The sequence below is a fragment of the Emydura macquarii genome, unplaced genomic scaffold (assembly GCF_026122565.2).
Source record: "Emydura macquarii macquarii isolate MOO-44397 ecotype Brisbane River unplaced genomic scaffold, CSIRO-AGI_Emac_v2 contig_968, whole genome shotgun sequence".
NCBI lineage: Eukaryota > Metazoa > Chordata > Testudines > Chelidae > Emydura > Emydura macquarii.
In genome coordinates this window covers 7,549,226-7,573,679 of record NW_027131105.1, presented here as the reverse complement: position 1 = coordinate 7,573,679, position 24,454 = coordinate 7,549,226, and the positions used below count along the sequence as shown (strand labels likewise).

Sequence of the window (24,454 nt, the reverse complement as noted above, 5' to 3'; positions counted from 1 at the left end):
CATGGACAAATTGCTAAGGGGATGTATAGAAGAATAGCACTAGCCTGTAGGGACAAAAATCAGAAAGGCTGAGGCACAAAATGAATTATGCCTGTCAAGGGACAGAAAAAGCTACAAGGAGAGGTCCTTCAAATACATTAGGACCAAGAGAAAGATGAAGGAAAGTGTAAGTCCTCTACTTAGTAGAAGGAGAGCTAATAATTGATTACATCAAGAAGATTGAGGTGTTTAATGCCTATTTTGCTTCACTCTTCACTATAAAGGTTAATGGTGACCAGATACTCAATCCAAGTAATATTAAAAACAAGGGTGAAGGTATGCAAGCCAAAACAGGGAAAGAACAGGTTAAAGAATATTTAAAGAGGTTAGATGTACTCAAGTGGGCATGGTTTGATCAAATTCATCCTAGGGTATTTAAGGAACTAGCTGAAGCAATTACAGTATCTTCAAGACCTCGTGGAGGACAGGTGAGGTCCCCTACGACTGGAGAAGGGCAGACAGCACCTATCTTTAAAAAGGGGAACAAAGAAGACTCATGGAATTAGAGACCAGTCAGCTTAACTTCAACGCCTGGAAAGATACAGGAACAGACTATTAAACAATCAGTTTGTAAGCACCAAGAGGATAATAGGGTTTAAAGAAATAGCCAGAATTGATTTGTCAAGAACAAATCATGCCAAACCAACCTAATTTCCTTCTTTGTCGGGGATACTGATCTAGTGGATGGAGTGGGGGAAGCAGTGAATGTGATATATTTTGATTTTAGTAAGGCATTTGACACAGTCCCATGCGACATTCTCATAAGCAAACTAAGGAAATGTGGTCTAGATAAGATGACTATAGGGTGGGTGCACAGCTGGTTGAAAGACGGTACTCAAAGAGTAGTTATCAATGGTTCACTGTCAAACCGGAGGGAGTATCTAGTGGAATCCCACAGGAGTCAGTCTTAGATCTGGTTCTATTCAATATTTTATTGATTACTTGGATAAAGAAGTGCAGAATATGCTTGTAAAATTTGCAGATGACACCAAGCTGGGAGGGGTTGTGAGCACTTTGGAGGACAAGATTAGAATTCCAAACAAGGTTGACAAATTGGGGAATTGGTCTGAAATTAACAAGATGAAATTCAATAAAGACAAATGCAAAGCACTATACTTAGGAAAGAAAAATCAAATGCACAAGTACAAAAAGACGAATAACTGGCTAGGTGGGTAGTACCGCTGAGAAGAATCAGGGTGTTATACCAGATCACTAAATGAATATGAATCAACAATGTCATGCAGTTGTGAAAAAGGCTAATTATTCTGGGATGTATTAACAGGAGTGTTGTATGTAAGCCATGGGAGGTAACTGTCCCGCTCTGCTTGGCCCTGGTGAGGTCTCAGTTGGAGAACTGTGTCCAGTTCTAGGTGCCACACTTTAGGAAAGATGTAGACAAACTGGAGAGAGTCCAAAGGAGAGTAATGAAAATGAAAAAGAGTTTAGCAAACCTGATCTATGAGGAAAAGAAAAATATTGGGCATGTTTAAAAGACAACTGCATAACTGAGGGGGGGACCTGATAACTGTCTTCAAATGTGTAATGGGCTGCTATAAAGAGGATGGGGATCAATTGTTCTCCATGTCGACTGAAGGTAGGACCAGAAGTAATGGGTTTAATTTGCCGCAAGGGAGATCCAGGTTAGATACAAGGAAAAGCTTTCAGACTTGAAGGCTAGATAAGCCGTGGAATGGGCTTCCAGGGGAGGCTGTGGATACCCTGTGATGTGAGGTTTTTAAGAACAGGTGGGACAAACACCTGTCAGGGATGGCCTAGGTTCACTTGGTTACGGCTCAGTGCAGAGGCCTACATTTCTGTGATTCCAGTGCATAGTTGCTCCTTCTAGTTTTTCTAGGGTTACAGAAGGGATCAAAGCCCCAGCTGAAGTTTCTGCCGTTTGAGCTGCCAGGAATAGACTTCAGCAATCCTGATAGAGCTCCCCATCCCGCACCGCAGGTCGAAAGCGCTCTCCATCCCAGCTTAAATGGGATACATGCTGGATCAGCCAGGCTCATCCACAGCCTGCTAACAAGGCGCAGAGTAGCACTCTGCGCTGGGTCAATTATCCCTCCTTCCTCCTGCTCGCAGGCGCTAAGCAGCAGCCTCAGCTCCCTCTGGCTCTGAGCAGAAAGGCAGCAGTGAAGGGGAAGCCAGGCAGAATTTCAGCTCACTAAAGCAGACGTGATTGATGGCTCAATTCACCAACTGCCCCTGCAGCCAAAGAGAGCTCACATCCTTCTGCTTTGTGCTTCTATGGGCACAAAGCAAGTAAGGAGCCGGTGTCCTGAATACCAGCTCCACCCTGCCCCAACCTACTAACCTCACTCTCTACTCAACAGCTGAGGAGAGAACCCAGGAGTCCTAGCCCCCATCCCAGGCCCCATCCACTATGCCATGCTGCCCCCCACGCCAAAAATCTTGGGTTCTGCTGAGCCAGTTGTGGCCATGTCCAGGGAGGCTGCACTAGTGCCCGGCCCCTCCAGGGCTCTGACATGTGGAGCAGCAGAGACATCCCCACCCTCAGAGAGTGGCTGGGCTCTGGGGTCAGAGACTTGCCCAGCACAATTGCACTCAGGTTGGTGGCCAGGGCTCACCCAGCCCGCTCTGAGCTCAAGCTTCCAGCCTGCAGAAGGAGGGGGCCACGAGTGAGTGTGGTGAGGGGTGGGGTGGAGCAGGGAGGGCTGAGAACACAGTGGGGATGGTGGAGGCTGGGAGAGGGCCCAGCATCTAATCACATGCACTGCCTGAGTCTGGACTTCCTGCACTAACCCCTGAACCCCACTCTCCTCCCACAAGTGGAGCTGAACCCAGGAGTCCTGGCTGCCAGCTGTTCTACTCTAATGGACTGGAGGACAGAACCCAGGAGGCCTCACACCCAGTCCATCCCACCAAAGCTCTGGCGGGAAGTATGGTCTAATGGCTAAAACAAAGGGGATTTCAGTCCAAGTCCTGGATTCTCTTTCTGACTCTGGGAGGGGAGTGGGGTCCCCTGGCTAGAGCAGGGGGCTGGGAGTCAGGACTCCTAGCTTCTGTTCCCAGATCTGTCCCTGACCTGCTTCAAGTCCCTTCCCCGCTATGGTACCTGTGTTTCCCTCCCACCCATTGTCCATGAGTTTGTAATCTCGGGGGGACAGGTGCAGTCCCTCGCTGGGTGTCTGTGCGATGCCTGGCCCCAATGGGGCCTGCTCGTGGGCAGGGCCTGCTGCCTTTACTATAATATTATTTCCTACCCCTAGTTAATAATTAAGAGACAGCTGCAGATGCCTGAGCCTCCTCCTTAATCCCCAGGGCTTTTTCAATCAGAGCTGGAGCCAGCTGTGTGTGAGATGGAATAGAAACTGCTAGCAGATACCGAGCTGGCAGCGCTGCACTCTGTGCCAAGGACACTGGTCAAGGCAGAGAGCTGAGTAATTTGCCGAGCCAGCCAACCTTCATAGCACAGGCTGATAAGCTACCCTGTTGCTGCTCAGACCCAGGCCGCAGAGAGTCTAAGCCAGCTGGATCACATCCCATATTCACCGAGATCAGCTCTTATCTCCCCTCCTCGCACCACTTGACCCCAGAGGACAGAACCTAGGAGTCCTGGCTCCCTCTGATTTAACACACCAGACCACACTCCCCTCCCAGAGTGACAGATGGAACCCAAGAGTCCTGTGTGGAGCACGCTGAGGATGACAGCCTGGTTTGCACCCAGCAGAAGCAGGAGGGGATGTTAAATTACCAGAAGTCAGAACAACCTGGTGGGTGGATCACGCTGCTGACAGAAGAGATGCAAGGGAATTCGAGAGCTAGAGGAATGCTGGCATGGAGCGTGGTACTGCAGAAAGCCTTCGTTCCAGCAAGCTGCTAAGCAAGGGGGGGGGACACAGGTGCCCTCTGCTTAGTGCAAGCGATGCAGCCAGCCCTGCCTGAGTCTGCAGAGAGCCTGAGCCGATTGCTCTGTGAGGGATGTGCTCTAGGTGTAACTGATGCAGGAAAGCAGCCTGAATCTGCAGAGAACCTGACAGTGGAAGAAACACTGCAGAGTGTGAAGCAATCGGTTGAGAGAGAGAGCGGACGGCCCAGTGGTTAGGAGCACTAGCCTGTATTTTGAGAGATCTTGGTTCAAGTTGTTTTCCCTCTCCCACCCCAAATGCACAGCTGGCCAGAGGTCTTGTGGGTTTTGGGGTGGGCGACTTCACTTCCCCTGAAGCATCAGGGATCAGCCACTGCTGGAGACAAGACACCAGATGCGATGGACCGGGCTCTGAGGTGGTCCAGAGAATCCTCTCTCTAGCTGCCTGGTGGGTGAGTCCTGCCCAGATGCTCAGGGTCCCACTGACCATCAGATTGGGGTTCAGGAAGGAATTTCCCCCAAGTCAGATTGGCAGGGACCTTGGGGGTTTTCACCTTCATCTGCAGCATGGGGTTGCCTGCTGGGATCACCTGGGCACAGCTGACCTCAGCAATTCCCTGCCATCACAGGGGTCTCAGGAGCCCCTTGGTCTCTCCTGTTACCTGCCTGGAGCTCACACCAGGTTAGTCTCCTGATGGCTGAAACTCTTCAGTAACTATAATCTTGGGGCTCACTATAGGAGGAACTGGGTGAGACTGAGCAGCCTGAGATAGACAAGAGCTCAGAGTGGGTGATCTATTGATCCCTTCCGGCCTTAAACTATGAAATGTCCTGCTCTGCCAGACACCCTGGGAGACTTTGGGCAAGCCATGCAGCCTCTCTGTGCCTCAGTTTCCCCATCTGTAAAATGGGGATCATTCCCACGGTGTGGTGAGAGTTGGTGCATTAGACTGTGAGGTGCTCTGATATGATGGTAACAAGTGTCCGGGTGAGCATTAAGATAGGTTATAAATAACCTAGGCAACTGCCCTATCTAGCAGACTCAGGCTCCATGGTTCAGGGCCCCCTGTTCTAATAAGTGGCTGCATCTGAACTGCTCTGGGAATCAATGAAAGTAGGAAACTGAAACCACTGGCCCACAAAGCAGCTAGTTTGAATCAAAGTGGGAGGCAGCGGCGCGTCCAGGGGAGCAGCCGAGCGGGCCAGCTAATGAGGCATGGAAAGCTGTAGGAGAGCCACAGTCTGGTCAGAGTGGGATCCCTGAAGCAATGCAGGGTTGGAATTAGAAATGCCGCGTTTGCTACAAGACGAATTCACCTGGAGGAGCAAAGTGAGGGGTTTAGCGGCGTACCGAGGGTCTCCAGCGCCCGGGGGCCAAGCCTGCATTTGCAGCCCCTCAGGCCTCATGCTGCCCCCGGCCTCATGTGCCCCCCGCACAGGGCAGAAGGGGTCCCTGGCACCCACAAGATGGCAACGCTCCCCAGCTGCCCTCGGGAGGGGAGTATGTATCTGCGGGGGGGGGGGGGGAGAGGGGGGACACGACACATGCCGCTTACCTTCACCCTGACACCCCCCCCCCACACTTACTGCCGCGTGGCGCCTCCTCTCCAGCCCCGCAGCCCAGCGCTGGCTCTCCCTACCAGGCGAGGCAACCTCACCCCCCAGCCAGGGGGTAGCAGGGGGAAAAGGGGGAAGCTGCTCCTGGTCACATACAGCTCCCTGCCTCTCGCCTACCCCTGGGCTCCATCCAGCCACCCCACAGCCTCCTGAGTCCCCCAGCCCCGTCCCTGCGGGTCATGAAGGGCCAGCCTGGCACCCCTGTCCAGGCCAGCACCTGGGGGCCTGCCCTCCCTGTCCCTCCATATGCCACCGGTTGAGATGTACTCCAGGCCCCCACTGAGCAGGATCTTGAGTGACAGCCCATATGGGGACCAAAATGAAGAGACGCAGCAGACAGTGTAGTGGACTCAGAGTCAGGACCCCTGGATTCTTTTCTTACTTCTGCCACTGATCTTCAGCAGGTCCCTTTCCCCCCTGTGTGCCTCAGTTTCCCCTCTTATGCTCTTCAGGGCAGGGACCATCTCTCATTTTATATCTGTGCAGTGCCTGACCCAACAGGGCGCCAAGCTCAGTCGGGATCCAGGCAGTGCCTTGCACAACAGCAACGCTACCATAACACAAACGAACAATAATAAAGTGAGAGAGAATGAGCAGTACAGCTGACTGGGAAAGTGAATTTCACTTCCGGAAAAGAAATTGAGCTTTCCATCACTTTTTGTCCTGAATTCAGCCCAAAAGCTGAAACCTCAAAACTTTGCGAAGTAGAATTCCACAATCATCTGTTCTCGAAACACCAAGACATTCCCGCAGCCAGAACGTGCTGGTGTTTCCAAAACAACATACGCTGCTGGGGAGCTTGCGAGGGCTCAGCTTCCAAGCGCCCTGCCCGGCAGGCCACCAGAGGAGCCAAAAGGAAACTGTCAGGTTGCTGCCAAAAGTTGTTGAAATTGACCCACTTCCCTGAAATGTGGCAATTTTGACCTATCAGCATTTTCATCATTGCAGCAAACTAGTCCAATTTCCACAGGTTTGGTTTTGTTTTTTAAATTGTGCAGGTGAGTAACCATGGGAACAAACTGCCAAGGGAAGTGGTGAATTCGCCAGATCTCAGCGTCTCCAAATCGGCATTGGATACCTTTCTGGAAGATGGTTTAATCCAAGACAAAGGACTGGGCTCAACACAAGGGGAGCTGGGTGAATTTTTCTGGTCTGTGTTCTGCAGGAGGTCAGACTAGACGGCCAATAGTCTCTTCTGGCCTTAAAATTGATGCGCAACCTGGCTGCAGGGCACTTAATTATGTGTATTACTGTTCACCCGCCAGAGATTGGCTTAAACCTGGAAGTAGGAGTTTTGCCTCCAAAATTAGTTACTCCCATTAACTACTGTAACAATGGATATTCTTGAGCCCCCCAGAAATGAAGCCACCCCCTCTTGAAATCACGCTCAGTTCTTCATCTCGTCTGACCAGGAGTCCCCTAAACTCATTTCCTGCTATGTGATAAAGCCATTTTCTTGGGATGAGTGTCATTAACTGTCCCCTTGTTCTTGGGTTCTGAGACAGGGAAGACAGAGGCTCCCAATTGCCCAGCTCTATCCCAGTCAATATTATGCAGACTTTATGCAGTCCCCTCAAATTCGGCTCCTTTTGAAGGTGAACAAACTCCATCTAGCCAGTCCTCCTTCACAGGAGTTTTTACTAGGTCTCTAATTATTCTAGTTACCACTCCCTGAGCCCCCTGTGATTGTCGATCCATACTGCACAAAGAGCAAACACACCCAGAGATCCAAGCTACATGCCCCCACCACCAACCCCCCATCCATCCAACCCTGAGGTAAGTGCCTCAGCCACTCCTACAAAACAAATTCCCAGGACCCCCACCATTCTCAGGACATCGGAAAACACACACACACACACACACACACACACACAGGATCCTAGCCCCCCCATTTTTCTACTTGGCATGTCCCTCCTCTCCTGCTGCCAACTGGCGGGGGTGGGGGGCTGTATCAGTGCCAGACTCTTTTGCAGTGATCCCCAGTTGTTAGTTTGAGTGGCAAGAGTTGTCGCGTCGTTAGGAAGGGAACAGGGAGTCTGAACAACCGAACGCCCACGCCTGGAGTTTGAATGGAGCAGCTTTTCATGCAGACGTAACCCAAGCGCTTCTGTTTATTGCAAGCGCCCCAGAGAATCTAGCACAACACCAGGGAACACGAACAGCCAAGAAGGAAGCTGGTGGGTTGATTTTCACATGCTGAAGTCTTCAATAGCCAGGGATAGAACCGAGGAATCCTGACTCCCAGCCCTCTCGCCCCTGCTCTAACTCACTAGCTCACACTCCCCTCCCAGAACTGGGGACAGAACCCAGGAGCCCTGTCTCAGACCTCTAACTGCTAGACCCCCTGGCTTCCAGGGATCAGGCACAGAGGTGGACTTTAACACATGCTTGCCAGTGGATTACACTAAAATCTGCCTCTACACTGAGTTTCACACACTGCACTGTGCATAACATGTCCCCACCCCAACACACACACAGCCTCCCTTTTTCTCCTCTTCCCACATATACCCCAGTGCTGGAAGCATCCATTACTTGGGGAGAATATTTCCCTGAAAGCTTTTTGAGGAAGGAAAATGGGGTTTTCCACACATGGAGAATTTCCGCAGAAAGTTTCCACCAGCCTCAGAATTGTAGATTTTTCATTGAAAACTGAAAATTGAATGGCATGGGGCCAAACGCCATCCAGTGCTTGGAAGATTTTAGCTATGGTTACAGGGAAAAGGTTTTTTTTGTTTGGTTGTTTTTTAAAAAAATTTCTATAGTTTTCAACCCCAAAGTCTTCCAGTTTGGGGCCAAATTTTTTCTTTCCAAATTTTCCAGGTTTTGGCTGAAAATTTTAGGATTTTTTTTAAATCTAAAAAGTCAAAATTTTCTCCAACAAAGAGCAGATCAGCACGCGACCTACCCCAGAGGGATACCAAACTGGGCCCGTATGGCCCAGCACCAGAATGGGGCGATGTCCTACCTCAATGCGGCCAGTGTCGGGTTGGAAGCCGCGGGAGGGGTCCTCAGTGGTGACACGACACTGGATGGCACAGCCATTGATGCGTACGCTGTCCTGCCGCAGGCCCAACTCTGCCAGGCTCTTCCCCTCTGCGATGTGGATCTGGGCGTGCACCAGGTCCACGCTGCCAAGAGAGCAAGGGGAGGGGTGCGGGGTCAATGTTAACCTTGGACTGACCACAGGGCTGCCAGTGTCCCCCAGAACCATTCCCAGCAACCAACCTCCTACATGGAGCCCAAGTGTCCCCTATTGACCTCCAAATGGGGCCCCATCCTCCTATTCTGTTACCTCACATGGGGCCCCCATAATGTCCCATATCACCTGCCATAGCCTCCCCTCCTCCAGCATCTATCCCTGTCCCCAAGGGACTGGGGATGTATGGGTACACTGGTTCTCCAAACACCACAGCTACTGCGCTTTGGGATTCTGCAGGGTTTTCTATCCATCAGTTTCAAAGTCATCCAGACACACAGGCCAGGACTGGCATCCCCATTATTATTATTATACAAGAGGGGAAACTGAGGCACAGAGCGGACAGAAGTCCCTTCCCATCCTTTGTCTAGTTAGACTGTGAGCTCTTCAGGGCAGGGACTGTCTCCCACTGCATGTCTGTGCACTGCACATCATGACGACACTCTCCCCTGCCCCCCAACTTTGGTTGGGCAGTGCCCACCAGGATGCCTCCCTCCCCCAATCTCAGGGCCTCTGAATGCTACTGGAATACTACCTATAGTCATGATAATTTAAGCCTGTGTTTAAACTCTGTGTACTTAACTATAAGCTCTTAAGGGACTTTTTAAAAAAGCCATTAGGAGCCTAAATCCTATTGACTTTTAACTCCCATTTGGGCCTTTGAAAACTGCCCTCAACATGCTTTGCTGAACCAGGGCCACAAAACTGGGATTTCATCCAATGATCCTGCCAATGCGATGCACCAGCCAGGACCAAATCCAGCTTGCGGGCACTAGCGTCTGATTCTGAACCCGCCTGAGCAGGATTGCTCAGAAGACATGAAGCTGGTTTTACATAGTCCCCTGCAGCTAAATTGAAGCATTCAAAGTCATGAGTTGAGCCTCCTTCCCCTTGAGGGGGAAAAAGTCATATTTGGTTTAAGTATCAAGAGATCTTTAGAAAAAACAAACAGAAATCAGGAGGGTTTATTTGCCTCTTGATTTGGAGCCTTTAGAAACTCAAAACTGAAGGTGGGGCTAATACACACAAGTTTGAAGCAATTTAAATATGCCAAGTTTAGCTAAATAGCCACTGATGGAGAAATCTGGGTTGGCTGCGGGAACCCAAAGAGGAACAAAGGAAAATTGAAGATACAATTGTTCCTAAGAACAAGATCTACCAGTTACATTGTAGCCTCAGGACAGACAACACAACAAAGAGTACACCAAAAAAAACAGAGAGCAACTAACATCAAAAGACCACCTAGTCCCGGATCCTCTCTAGCTTGGCGAGTTGGGTAAACAAACCCCCAGATTTTCCAGTGTATTGGCAATTTTCAAATAGCAAAATAAAAATACAAATTTAGTCCAAACCGAAATAAAAATGTTTGGTTTGAGAAGAAATTTTGGGTTGAACTAAAACTTTTACTTCAGTTTTGTCAAAACAGAATCCTCACACCACACCCCCTCCCCCGAATTTTATTTCAATTGAACGTTTTGAAATTTTTAAAATAAAATTAAAGGAAATTTTGAGACGAAAAGCTGTTCTGAACATAAAAGATTCCCCCTTTCCCTCCCAAGAAATGTCAAAATTGGCCTTTTCCACATTTTTAAATTTTGGGATTTTTTCCCCCTGAAATGAACAATTCCGTAAAACCGACAGAAATTCATGAAATATTTCAGAGTTACGGAATGTGCATTTTTTTCTGAAAAGCGTTTCACATGAATTCCACCCAGCTCTATCAAGGCATGCTTAAACCAGCTACTTCTCAGGATGGTGCATATATTTTATAACCTCATCGTCCTGCCTGATCTCTTGCATTAGAATGAAGGAGGGTTCCCCAATACTTGGCTGAGCTCCACCTACAAAATACACTCCCCTCCCACTACCAGGGCTCTGCCTACACCATAAGCTACACGCAGGCATAGTCAGTTCCATAGAGGTTTGTTTGATGAGAGCGAGATGTTATCAGGATAGCTGTAATGCCCAGGATCCCATGGTGCTAGGCACTGTGCAAACAGAACAAAGATCAATCCTCCCGTAAAGAGCTGACAAATTGTGTCAGTTCTGCTGGGCTCAGCTCCTTGTGGGTCTCAGCACTGTACGGGACCATCCTGATCACCCAGTCTGGCCTGGAGAATCTACCCCAGTCACTCCTGCCTCCACCCCAGATCTGGTGGGCGAGCTAGAGCTCAGCTTTTGGGTTTCAAAGATTTTTAGGCCACAAAGGACCAATAGAGCATCAGATCTGACGTCCTATGTAGCACAGACAATTTATCTCACCCAGTTTCCCCTGTTCCTTGAGCAGGAAGATTTTAGTTAGACCAAAGCACTTCAGCCTTCAGGAGACTAACCCTTGTGAGCCCTAGTTAGAGAACAGGAGAGACTGAGGGGCCACCAATGCCTGAGGCCCCTGCGATAGCAGCAAATTGCTGAGATGAGCCAGGCCCATTGATCTCAGCAGGCAACCCACATCCCATGCTGCAGAGGAAGGCGAAAACCCTCTAATTGGTCTCTGCCAATCTGACCGGGGAAATTCCTTCCCAACCTCTAATCTGGCCATTAGATGGACCCTGGGCATGCGAGCAAGACCCAGCAGCCAGGCAGCTACAGGGGAGTCACCAAATCTCCTCAGAGCCTGGGCCCAAACTCTCCAGTGTCCTGTCTCCAGCTGTGGCCGTTCCCTGATGCTTCAGAAAAACACATCCAACCTTGCTTTAAAGGCTCCACATGAAGGAGAACCCACCCCACCCCTCCGTCAGCTAATCTAATGGTCAATGCCCTTCCCTCTTCAAGAAAGCTGGCCTCCCTTCGAACCTGAATTTGTTCAGCTTCTCTTCCCAGCCACTGGCTCTCATTCTGCCTTTAAAAGCTCTCTGATCTCCAAAATCTGCTCCCCACGGATTAGGGATCAGGATCAAAATTCCCTAGTAATGAACAGTTATGAGAAACAATAGGGCAAATCTCCCTTCCATTACTGACTGGCTTGGACCTGGACAAACAGACTGGAAATAAGGTGCAGATTTTTAACAGGGACTAGGATTAATCATTGAACAGCTGACCCAGGGACACAGCAGGTTCTCCATCATATGTGGTGTCTTTAGGCCAGGTGTTCTCAAACCTTTTCCACTGGGACACCCTTAGACAACATTTCAGGCTATGACGACCCCCTATCCCATGCCACCCTTACTTCTGCACTGCTGCTGGCGGTGGCACGGCCTTCAGAGCTGGGTGCCCAGCCAGCAGCTGCCACTCTCTGCTCTGACTTCAGAGCCGGGCGGCCAGAGAGCAGTGGCTGCTAGCGTGGCATGGTATGGTATTGCCACACTGACTTCTGCACTGCTGCTGGCAGTGCTGCTGCCTTCAGAAGCGGGTACCCAGCCAGCAGCCACCTCTCTCCGGCCACCCAGCTCTGAAGGCAACGCAGAAGTAAGGGTGGCAATACTGTGACTCCCCCCTACAATTAGCTTGCAACCAACCCCCTTTTGGGTCAGGACCCCAGCGTGAGAAACACTGCTTTAGGTCAAGATCAGACGTCTCACTTTTAAGCATAAGCACTAATTCAGCAACAGTGGACTCAGAGTCAGGACTCCTGGGTTCCAGTCCTGGTTCTTCCAGGCTAATCCCTTCTTCTCTCCGTGCCTCTGTTTCCCCTCCCACCCTTTGTTTATTCAGACAGTGAGCCTTGGGGGCAGGTTCTGTCTCTCAGTGTGTCTGAGCAGAGCCCAGATCTCAGCTAGGGTCTGTGCAGCCTCCGGCATGACAGGGTCCTGGTGCGATAACACAGAATCATAATGATAAGAACTGAGGTATTTACAGCGCCGTCAAAGTGACAAGCGAGCCATCAAAACTCAGTCAATAGGATAAACGCCTGATGAGGGCTCTAATAAACCACCGGTCTCTGCAACAGACACACGTTAGGGGGCGATCAATATTTTATGATCCATGAACTCAAAGCTTGGTTATAAATGCAACTGGGAACAGGGACTGTTTTAAATACATCTGACTGTGACATAACCCCAGGCAGCTTAGATCTTGCCTTCACCCAGACAAAGAGATTCTGAGTGGGGCCTAGTGATTAAAGAAACAGGGGGATTGGGAGTCAGGACCCCTGGGTTCTTTTCCCAGCTCTGGGAGGGGGTGAGGTCAAGGAGTTAGAGCATGGGGCTGAGAGTCATGTTTCCTGCTCTAACCCACTAGACCCCACTGCACTCCCAGAATCAGGGCTAGAACTAGGGCGCGCTGCCTCCCAGCTCTAACAACAGGCTGGGACTCAGGCACGTGGCTTTAATAAAGGGGAAATTTTAAAACAGAGCCAGAAACTCCCAGAGTTTAAAGCCAGAGGGGACCACAAGACCATCTAGGCTGACCTCCTGTACAGCACAGGCCAGATTGTCACTCAGTTCCCCCTGTATGGAGCCCTGCCACTTGGGTTGTCTAAACATCTTCCAGCAAGGCAGCCAATCTGGATCTGCAGACACCAAGAGATGGAGAATCCATTGCTTCTCTTGGACGTTTGTTCCATTGTTTAATAACCCGCACTGCTAAATATTGGTGCCTTATTTCTAATCTGAACATGGCAGATGCCCTGAACTCCGACAGAAACATTAAATGCTGTCGCTCAGTGGAAAGGCAACTTCATTGTTAGTGTGATGGGAGAGCCCAGAAACCCCCACCCAAAATCACAGCCTCCTTGTGCTGCGTGAGCCACAGCCCCCACCCTGTACCCCCATGGTCATGGCCCCATTGTGCCTGGTACTCTACAGACTTACTGTGAGAGACAGACCCTGGTCCAAAGAGCTTGCAATCTAAACAAGGAGTGGGAGGAGAAACTGAGGCAGAGCAAGACAAAGGGACTTGCCCAAGTTCACTGGCATGGCCATATACAGGACCCACAGGTCCCAAGACCTAGCCCAAGGCTGCCTCCACTAGAGCACACTGTGTCTGCTGAGTCAGAGTGGGTTATCCTAGTAAGCTGGGATCGTAAGAGGCTGTGGGTCAGGATTAAAGAGCAACAGCAGAGCTGAGTGTGTGAGGAGTGCCCGGAGCTGGCAGAGCAGGGGTGCGGGCTGGGATCGAGGGGCTGTGTGTGAGACCAGGGCTAGAGTCTGCATGGCAATGGCAGCTCCCTGATAGAGCCTTGCCTGTTACCGGCCTCTGTCCAATCACGTCCCTCATTTCCAGGGACAAGTCAGGGTGACGGACAGCACTGTTGCTGGGGTAACCACCCCATGCCATGCAGACAGGCAGAGTAGCTGGGAAGCTGATGCCAGGCTTCCAGCCCTGGCATGGGGCAGGGGAGTCTGGTCTCCTTGGAGCTCTGACAGAAGCAGCTCACGCTCTCAGCAATGCCAGGTGCCTGCCTGCTAATGCAGGGGAATCTGGATAGTGAGAATAGCCCCGAACGAACAACCCCCCAGGGCAATCATTGACCGGGGGGCAGTGGATACGGTATCCACCAAATGCGATGGGGAAACGCCCCACATGGAGCTGTCATTGCACTGCAAACTCCAACGCTGGTCTCCCACCCCCCTAGCTCTGCCAGTGCCCCCTGACCCTGACCACAGCCCCCTGATATCCCAGTCTCAGGCTTCACCCCCCAGCTCTGTCAGTACCCCTCAATCCCAATGGGGGCTACAGGTCAGGATTGAGGGGCACTGGCAGAGCTCAGGGGGGCTGGAGCCCAAGGCTGGGATAGCAAGGGGCTGTGGGGTGGGACTGAGAGGCACTGGCAGAGTGCCAATCACAGCACTTAATTAACAATTCCACCCTGCTCCTCCAGTCACACAAGCAGCTAGTGCTAATTGTTGCTACTTTGGCTTTTAATCATCCCCATTTCTCCTGGCACAGGGCAGATGCTGCTCCTGGCCTCTGGACCTAGTGCCCCACTCTTCGGTCCAGCAAAGCCGGAAGCATCTCAAGAAGATCCAGCTTCAGTTCCCAATTTGGGTGTTTTTAAAATTTCAAATTGATCTTCTTCATCACATTAGCCTGCGGAACTCATAGCCACTAGATCCCACTGATACCCTACCCTGCTTCCAAATATACAAATGAGGAGACAGTGAATGAGACAGGAAGGTGGCAAATTCAGGATCCATGAACGGGGAAAGCTTAATGCTGTTGCCCCTTCATCCCAGGGTGTTCCCATTCAGAGGGGAAACAGATGATCCCTGCTCGCTATTTCTTTGGTGCCATCCTGTTCAATTACCAAGAATACAAAGGAAGCCCTGTTGCCTAAACACAGGAGAAACAAACAGCAGACAGTTTCCTTGCTCTGCAATTCCACCGAATATCTCCAGCCAGTCCTGTGCCCAAGCAGCCCTGCGTTTCTGCATCCACTAAGGGTCACACTCATGACTGCTTTGCTCAATGTTTGCCTCTCTCACCCAGACACACACAGCTGCAACCACTCAACACCCCAGTCCCCGCATCTGCAATCAGGGGACCCCTTAGACTAAACAATTTAGCTTCCCATCAACCTTGCCATGCACCCCACTTTCTTAGACATGACTTCTCCAGCTCTTTCACTCTGTAAAGGAACACTCTGCTATTTAGTCAGAAAGAAGGGTGCTTCGCATACCTATCAGATTTAGCCAGGTCTATGATGATCTATAAATCAGAGGCCTACTGGATGGCAGTCATCACCTTCCAGTGTAACAACACACCACCATATGAACTGGGGAATGCATCACTGCAAGATCCCACTGTTATTCACCCTGCCTCGAAACGCTAAGATGGGGGAGACGGTCTGATCAGTGCCTCGTGCTCTCCCCCCGTCTCTCAGTATCCACCTGTCTTATGCTTAGCCTGGAAGCTTTTTGAGGCAGGGACCATTTTCCTGTTCTGTATCTGTACAGCACCTAGCACCACGGCTCTGCGACAGGTAATGCAAATAAGAAGTAACTGGCTGAGCTTGCAAAGGCCTTGCACCCAACTCAACAGCACGTCTCAGCCTGTCATGCAGTAACTTCCAAACACCACATGTGAGCCATTGCCAGCCCTTGGGGAAGGCCCTAGGCAGCAATGGCCAGACTCTGGGGACTGGAGCACACGTGCAGGCCCAGCCAGCCCTTCAGCACAGCCCCAGAGTACAAGCCTGACCATCCCAGAGCCCCCCTCCCAGCAGCAGAGCTCCGCATTTCCACCACAGCTGCCCCATCATGCTCCTCAGCCTACATCCCCCTCAGAGGTAACCTGGCCTTGCAGCCAACTGCTCCAGGGTACTCAGCCCCTTCCCAGGTAGCCAAGTCCCTGAGGCCAGCTCCAGAACAAGAGAGCCACCAGCCCCCTTCCACACAGGCAGGGCCCAGCAGCACCAGTCTGTCTGGCTGCCAGTCTAGCAACGTGGGCTGGCTCTCCCCACCTACCAAGCACTCCAGCAGGCCCTGGCTCTCCCCCAGGCTCCTTGCCCCAGACAGAAGCAGCCCATCTACTTCCCTCCCTAGCTGGCCATCCAGTGCTGGGCTTTCACCAGCTTCAGCCCAGAACCCTTCCCAGGTGTAGCTGGGCCAGGCTGGCTGGCCCTTAAAGGGGCAGGCTACCCTGTTACACCCACCTTCAAGCACCTCTGCTGCTGTCTGTGGATCAAACAACTGGTTGCTGGCACCAATTCATGCTTCCCAGCATAACAATGCCCCCTGCTCATCTCTGCCCACCCTCCCAATAGAGTGTAACATGGTGACACCCAGACATAATAATGGTGGGGAGGGGAAGGGCACACAGCCCCTGGCATGGGGGCAGGTTGGGGGGCCCTAATATGCGGGAAGGGAGGTTGCAGGCACGCAGAGCCTTTGGAGTAGGGGGGAAGGTGGGAATGGAGTATAAGGGGTCACTCCAAGCCCCCACCATGGGCAAGAATAGGGGACCCTGGAATGGGAGAATGGGGGGCACACAGAGCCCCTCCCATGGGGAGAAATTGTGGATGGGGGGGAATAGGGGACACACAGAGCCCCTGGCAGCAGATAGAGACTGGAGGAAGTTGCAGGGAACCCTTGAAATAGAGGGGGATGGGCAGGTGGCACTCAGGGAGTGGGGGGAATGGAGGGATGCCCAGGGCCCTGGTGGGGACATAACGCTCGACTGACAGAAGCTATGAAGTGTGTGACCCGCTAGTAGCAATTCTCACTTATAGCAGGGCCAGCAAGTGAAGTGGAAGACGGCACATTCCAAAGTGACCAATGGGAAATGCGTTATATGCAGCCCACCTTCAGCTTGGGGTACATGTTCCCACTAGACCCCAGTGCTATTCCCCCCGGTAACATGATATAAAAACAAGGGGCAGCCAGCAAGGGGTGGCAAATTGAGAAGTGATCAGTGTTACTCTGGGGAACTCCCTGCCACAAGACACAGTTGAGATGAAGAGCTGAGCAGAATTCCAAAAGGGGATTGAACTTCTGTTTGGAAAAGGGGGGGTATCTGGAGTGAAACTAGTAGGAGTTTAAAGACCCATCAAGAGCTTTGGCTTTGATTTAACCCCCTTCTGCTCAAAAGCTTAAAGCAACTGCACACACAGGGGTCCCTCACCTGGCACTGAGATGCGGCTGCCTCTGGGGTGGGGCACAAGAGGTGTTTATACAGGGATGCCTCCCCCGGCACTGAGATGCACACTGCAATGAGACCATGCAACACTATTGTCCTCACAACACTGCTGTATGCCTCGGAAACATGACAAGTAGTGAAAGGAGATGCCAAGAAGCTGAGTGCGTTTCACCAGCTTTGTCTGAAGAGAATCTGGAGAATGTCTTGGAGACGTTGTGTAACCAATGTGGAAGTGCTGTGCCCCACGGTCAGCAGACTGTGGACTCAATAATTAGAGAGAGGAGGCTATGGTGGCTTGGCCATCTCGTCAGGCTACCCCATAGCAGACGCACAAGACGTGTCTTCAACTGGATTCCAGCCACAGGAAAGAGAAGGAGCGGAGGAAAAAGAACGACCTACTGCAGGACAATAGAAAAGGATGCTGCCATCATAGAGACAACTTATGATGAAATCAAACATCTTGTTCCGGACAGACAGCCGTGGGGAAAATGGGTTGTCTCATGTGGCACTAGGCACAGCACGCCCTGAGGGTATAACACCCATGGCTGGCCACAGCTGCCTGCTGACTTGGGCTTACAGGACTTGGGCTAAAGGGCTGTTTAGCTGTACTGTAAACATTCAGACGCGGGCTAGAGCCCAGGCTCTAGGACCCTGTGAAATGGGACGTCTACACCACAATTAAACAGCTCTTTAGCCAAAGCCTGAGTCAGATGGCCCAGGCTAGCCATGGGTTTTTAATTGCAAGTGTAGATATACCCTCAGTCTAAGTAAGACTGAGCTTCTTCTGGGGTGGAACAGGGATTCCCTTGCCAGTGCTCAGATGCAGCCACTTCTGGGGTGGGGCACAGGGGCTTTTTATACAAAGACCCCTTGCCTGGCACTACGATGTGACCACCCTCTGGGGCAGGGCAGCTGTTTATAGAAGAAATTATGGAGGAAATTTTCCCTAGAGGGAAGTTATTCTATTGCTCCTCATTAGAGGGTGTCTTGCATCTTCCGCAGAGCTAGCTGCTGCTGGAGACAGGTTGCCAGGCTAGATGGGCCCATTGAATCACATTCCACTGATCCCCCTCCCCTCACAGGGGAAACTATTACATCTGTTGAACAGGTGGGGAAACTGAGGCAAAGAAAGGCTACGGGATATATCGAACATCAATAGGAGAGCTGAGAACAGAGCGCAGGAGTACTTAATCCCAGCTCCTCCTGCTCTAATCACTAGAGACCACTCTCTTCCCAGAGGTAGGATAGAACCCAAGAGGCCTTAATCCCAGGCTTAGCAGCTAGCTGTCAGTGACGGATTTCCAACTATCCTGGGGGAAGACAGATTGCTCTGATGAGAGTGGAGGGTTCAGGCTGAAAGGTGCTAGAGAAATCTTAGCTCCATGGCTGGAGCCAGGTTCATTGTTCCTCCTTGAATAATGCCCATCAAACGGTGTTATCTCCCAAAGACAGGTGGCTGCCTCGCACAACACCAACAACAAAGCTGCATGGCTGCTGTAGCTGGGCTGGGCCATCTATGGAAACATGAGGTAGACAGGTTAATACTGCCTTGCAGTCACACAATGTGTATGCCTATAATGCCTCCAGCACAGGAAGTGGAGGGCGGGCAGATACTGGGCTATATGGGCCTATTGGTCTGATCTGGGTGAGGAGCATAGCGGGCTGAGATGCAGATGCCTCTGGGGTGGGGCATGAGAGCTATTTACACAGGGATCCCTCTTCCAGCACTGAGATGTAGCCACTTCTGGTGTGGAGCATGGGGGGCTGTTTATATGGGGGAATATATATTATTATTATATTGAAAAGTTCCAGAGGGGTAGCCGTGTTAGTCTGTATACAGCAAAAACGAGACTCCTGTAGCACTTTAAAGACTAACAAATTTAATTTCTGCAAGCATAAGCTTTCGTGGGCTGTAACCCACTTCGTCAGATGTAAGGAATAGAAATCACATAGGAGGTGTATATATAGGTACCCAAGGGTAAGTAACAACAATGGGGAAGGGTAGATATAAGTGAAGTCCAGTCAGTTAGAGTAGCTGAGGCCTATTCACAACCATTGATTAGGAGGTGAGAATGTGTGAACAGTGACAATTACTTCTTGTAATGAGATAACCATTCCAAGTCCCTAGTGACACCATCACAGGTCCTAACCACATCAGCCACACCATCAGGAGCTCATTCACCTGCACATCTACCAATGTAATATATGCCATCATGTGCTAGCAATGCCCCTCTGCCATGTACATTGGCCAAACCGGACTGTCACTATGCAAAAGAATAAATGGACACAAATCAGACATAAAAAATAATAACATCCATAAACCTGCAGGAGAGCACTTCAATCTCCCAGGACACTCTGTAGCTGACTTGAAAGTTGCCATACTTCTACAAAAAAACTTCAAAAACAGACTTCAAAGAGAAACTGCAGAGCTGGAACTCATCTGCAAACTTGACACAATCAAACTGGGTCTGAACAGGGACTTGGAATGGTTATTTCATTACAAGAAGTAATCGTCACTGTTCACACATTCTCATCTCCTAATCAATGGTTGTGAATAGGCCTCAACTACTCTAACTGAATGGACTTTGCTTATATCTACCTTCCCCATTGTTGTTACTTCCCTTGGATATATATCTCCTATGTGATTTCCATTCCTTACATCTGATGAAGTGGGTTACAGCCCACGAAAGCTTATGCCTGCAGAAATTAAATTTGTTATTATTATATTGTATTCCCTTTATTATTTGGGGGGAAATTCTATGGCCTGTGTTATACAGTAAGTTAGACTAGATGATCACACAGTCCCTTCAAACTTTGGAATCTATGAATCCCTCACTTCGTGCTGAGATGCAACCACCTCTGGGGTGGGGCAGGAGACTGTTTAGACAGGGATCCCTCATGAGGCGCTGAGATGCAGCTACCTCTGGGGTGGGGTACGGAGGTGATTTATAAAATTACAGCTGTTGCAGGAAGAGGTAGCAGGAGATGGGGCTGGAGAGCCCAGCCAGCACTGGATAATTCTGCAACCAATCTCAAAGTGCTTTACAGCTGCAATTAAGGCCCACAGCCCCCTCGGGAGGCTGGGAATGGCTGATGGGAGCCCCCAGCCAGACACAGAGGTTAAATGACTAGTCCAAGGGTAGAGCTGGCATTAAAATGAGTTAGCGCCAGTGTGCCACGTCCTCCGCCCTCTAGCCAGGCCACCGTGCAGAGAGAACAGGATGGGGAGGGCCTACGCAGTTGCAGTGGAGTCGGTGGATAGTACGTTGAACTGAGAGCCGGGACTCCTGGGCTCTGTCCCCAGCTCTGGGCAGGAAGCAGGGTCTAGCGATTTAGAGGGGTGGGAGCTGGAAGCTAGGACTCTTGGGTTCCATCCCCAGGTCTGGGAAGGAGTTAAGGCTACTGGTTGGGGGCAGCTGGGATTCAGGACACTTGGTTCTATCCTCACCTCCTTGAGGGAAGTGGGGTCTAGTACTCAGAGGCCTGGGAGGACTCCTGCATTCTAGCCCAGCTCTGGGAAGGGAGTAATATCCAGTGGTTAGAGCAGGGGTGCTTGAATGGCACAAAGGGGCTTTTGTATAATGGAGAAGTCCATTGTGCGTGAATGCCATGTCTTCTCCCTGGGCCCTGCTCTCATCCCTTATCCGTGTTCCCCTGACAAAGCTATTTAGCCTCTTTTCCTCTTGACAAATTGGTTCTGAGATGGATTTATTTATTTTATGCAGGCCCAACAATCCTTAGATTGTTGTTTGGGCCTTTTTATGCAGTGATTAATTGGGAAAGGTTGGAGTTTTTTATGTTCATTAAAGGTTACAGGATAAATATGCAAATACATCAATTTAAAGAGCTAAGCGTGTCGTAAAAGCAGCCTGCACACTGGCCCCAGCGTGGATATAAATCTAGCTACATATTAGCAAAATAAATATAAACTAGGTATCTTATTAAAGAAGCCTGAAAGGTGGGTTGTTTGAGCACTGACAGCAGGATTCAAATGATCTTTACAGGGTAAATCTGCTGCAATCTAGCTCGGTTTTAATCTGCGCCTGTCGTTATAGCATGGGAACTTCGCAACCATGAATGGATTTATTTGTATCGCGGTAATAAGTAATTGAGATCGGGAACCCTCTTGTGATGGACCACAGCCCTGATTGTTCTGGGTGCTGCGCGCATCCCCACCTGAGATCGGGGAGACCTTGTTGCGCCAGGTGCTGCATGGACACACAAGAAAAGACAGTCCCTGCCCCCGAGACCTCCAAGTCTAAACAGACAAAAGGTTGGAGGGGAAACTGAGGCATGGAAAAGAGAATATACTTAGCCATGATTAGAGGCAGAACAAGGTATTAGAACCCAGGAATCCTGACTCTCACTCCTGTGGCCTTGCTTCTAAACCAGATCTCTCGCTTTAACCTCACCCTGCTCCTGGGGTGAAAGGAAATGTGATCCCCATTTTACAGGTGAGGAAATTGAGGCACAGAGTGAGGAAGGTCATGCACGGGAACCAGGAATTGAGCCAGATCTGCAGGGCCCCAGCTTGGTGTGGTAACACCAGCCTGATAGTCGGCTTAGGAAACAGCCTGGCATTTCTTGTAAGTCTCTGGTCTGGCCAGCCTGCCAGGGGTTTGTGATAGTAAATGCGCTGAAGTTTACAAACCGGGCTTGGAACCTGTTCTCAGTATAACCATAGTCACCCTAGGAGACAATTATAATTGTTACAGGAGGAAACAGCAGGTGGCTATGTTTCAGGCAACATCACAAGCTGTTCCAGTGAGAGAGAAGCAGGAGGCCTAGTGGATAGCGCAGGAGCAGTGGGACTGGAGCATGATCCAAACTTGGGAAACCAGCAGAAAATCTTCCCTGCTTCCTTTCCTGTAGCTTCCAGCTCTAAAAACAGACTCTCAGCAACATCTCCTCCCTGCCAGAGGGCAACAGGACCTTTAATTTGGATAAATACAAGGTTTCCAGTGTCAGATTTTGGGCAATCAAAGATATAAGAGGTGACATTGGCTAAGCCCAGCCAGAAGCAACACGCACAGCTTAGAGGTTCTGCGGCAGTTTGAAAGAGACAAGAGGTTTGCAGAGCACAGAGAGCCCTGTTGGGACAGTCAGAGTCAAAGGAAGAGCTGCAGTGGATGATGGGTTGTTTCAGCAAAGGACCTTGAGATACAGCACAGGCTTTAATATAGCGTTGCATGTTCGTGTGATAAATATTGTGTATTGTACCTGCTGGGGTGAGAGCTAGTTCTGTGGTAAGAGAAATCAGACAGGCTGCCAGCCAGTCACATAAATCAAACATTACTCTGACCTCCTCATTGCTTGTCATTAGGAGCATTACGGTAGCATCTACAGGCCCCGACCAAGACTGGGGCCTCCCTTGTGCCGGGTGCTGCACAGAGTGTGAAAGACTGCCCTGGCGCCAAGGAGCTTACCATGGAACTATGCAAAGGGTGGGAGGAGAAACCAAGGCATAGAGAAGGGAAAGGACTTGCCCAAGGCCACCCAGCAGGTCAGTGGCAGAGCTGGGAACAGCCCCCAGGAGGTTCAGATTCCCAGTCTCTTCCTTGCTCTAACCATTTGAGCCTACTCTCCTCCCAGCACGAGGAATTTAGCCTAGATGTCCTGACTCTCACTCCAACCTGCTCTGCCCACTAAACCCTCATTTCCGTCCCAGCATTGAGGATAGAACCAGGAGTCCTGGCTCCCAGCCCCTCCCAACCACTGGATCCCATGCCCCTCCCAGGGCCAGGAACAAAACCCAGGTGTCCTGCTTCCAGCCCCATCCCCATCTGCTCTAACAAGCAAAGCACACTGCCTCTCTTACACAGCAAGGAAATGAACGCCAACCACACATTTAGAAAGAATCGTTCTAGGGGAAGGTCATAAATATACTTGCTTTTTGTGTATTTTTTATGGCGTATTGATCTCAAGGGAGAGTAATTTGTCTGGCGTGTGCCAAAGCATGCGAGCAATTATACAGCTCAGACTCCTTCTCAGCCAGCTCCCTGGAGCCAAGGTGATAGTGAGGGATCTCAGTGGAAATGCCAGCATACATAGCTAGCTCCAGGCACATACATGGGGATCATATGCAGAGTATGTTAAATGTGCATGCAGTGTATATTTAACAGGCATGAAATATATTATATTTGTATGCAGCGTATTACATTTGCACACACTGCATTAAACATGCACACAGCATATTACATATGCAATATATTATATATTATAGTTGCATGCAGGAAATATATTTAATATACTACATGCAGTGTATTAAATAAGCACAAAGTATATTACATCTGCATGCGGAAGATTACCTGTGCATGCAGTAAACTACCTGTGCATGTAGCATATGCATATTTGTATGCAATAAACACCTAATTGCGTGAGGTATATTACATATACATGCAGCATATATATGGGCATGAAGCAGATTATATTGGGATGCAGTATATTAAATAAACACATAGTATACTAGATCTGCATGCATTCAGTATATTGCACTAGGGACACCTGTGTGTGTAGGTATGCAATCTATTACATTTGCATATAGTATATTAGATTTGCATGCAGTATATATATATTGACATGTGGTAAATGACTTTTGCAGGCAATAGATTAGATTTGCAAACTGCATATATATTTGCACGCAGCATATCGCCCTATGCATATAGCGTGTCTAGAATGGCATCCAATCTATTACATTAGCACTGCAGCAGCCCCATTCACTTTCAGTGCCACCAGCTCTGTTTGTGTCTGGATTTTTCTGCCACCTCCAATTAGATTCCTCCCCCCCAATAAATGAGGTGAAATTATCCCTCCTAATGCTGTGGCGACCCAGCCAGGTGCAAGGTGGCCTGCAGTTTTGGATGGCTGGGCCGGATAATGAACACAGTACATTCTGTGTGGCTGGCCCTGACCTCAGAAGGCAGTAGCTAAGCATGAGCAACCTTTGCTGTTAAGGAGAGACGGATTAGTTTGCACCAGTGCTGGAGAATGTAAAAGAGCAGATGGAAACTTTCCAAGAGCACAGTTGGGAAAGGAGAGAGAGAGGATCCTAGCACATGCCCGCAAAAAACAAATGCACACAATGAATGAAATTAATAGGCAGCAGAGTTAGAACGAACAAAAGAAAGTATTTCTTCACACAACGCACAGTCTACCCGTGGAACTCCTTGCCAGAGGATGTTGTGAAGGCCAAGACTATACAGGGTTCAAAAAAGAACTAGATCAGTTCATGGAGGATAGGTCCATCAGTG

At 50.0% G+C, this 24,454-nt stretch overlaps 1 protein-coding gene across 2 annotated transcripts in view; it reads right to left on the bottom strand.

Moving 5' to 3' along the window:
- The window catches only part of PC (pyruvate carboxylase), a 217,575-nt gene that overhangs the window by 67,264 nt on the left and 125,857 nt on the right, over window positions 1-24,454 (bottom strand). For both annotated transcript variants that reach the window (XM_067544070.1, XM_067544071.1), the window contains one exon: window positions 8,457-8,619. In XM_067544070.1, the coding sequence (XP_067400171.1) occupies window positions 8,457-8,619 (163 nt within the window). The remainder of the gene's footprint in view (window positions 1-8,456; window positions 8,620-24,454) is intronic.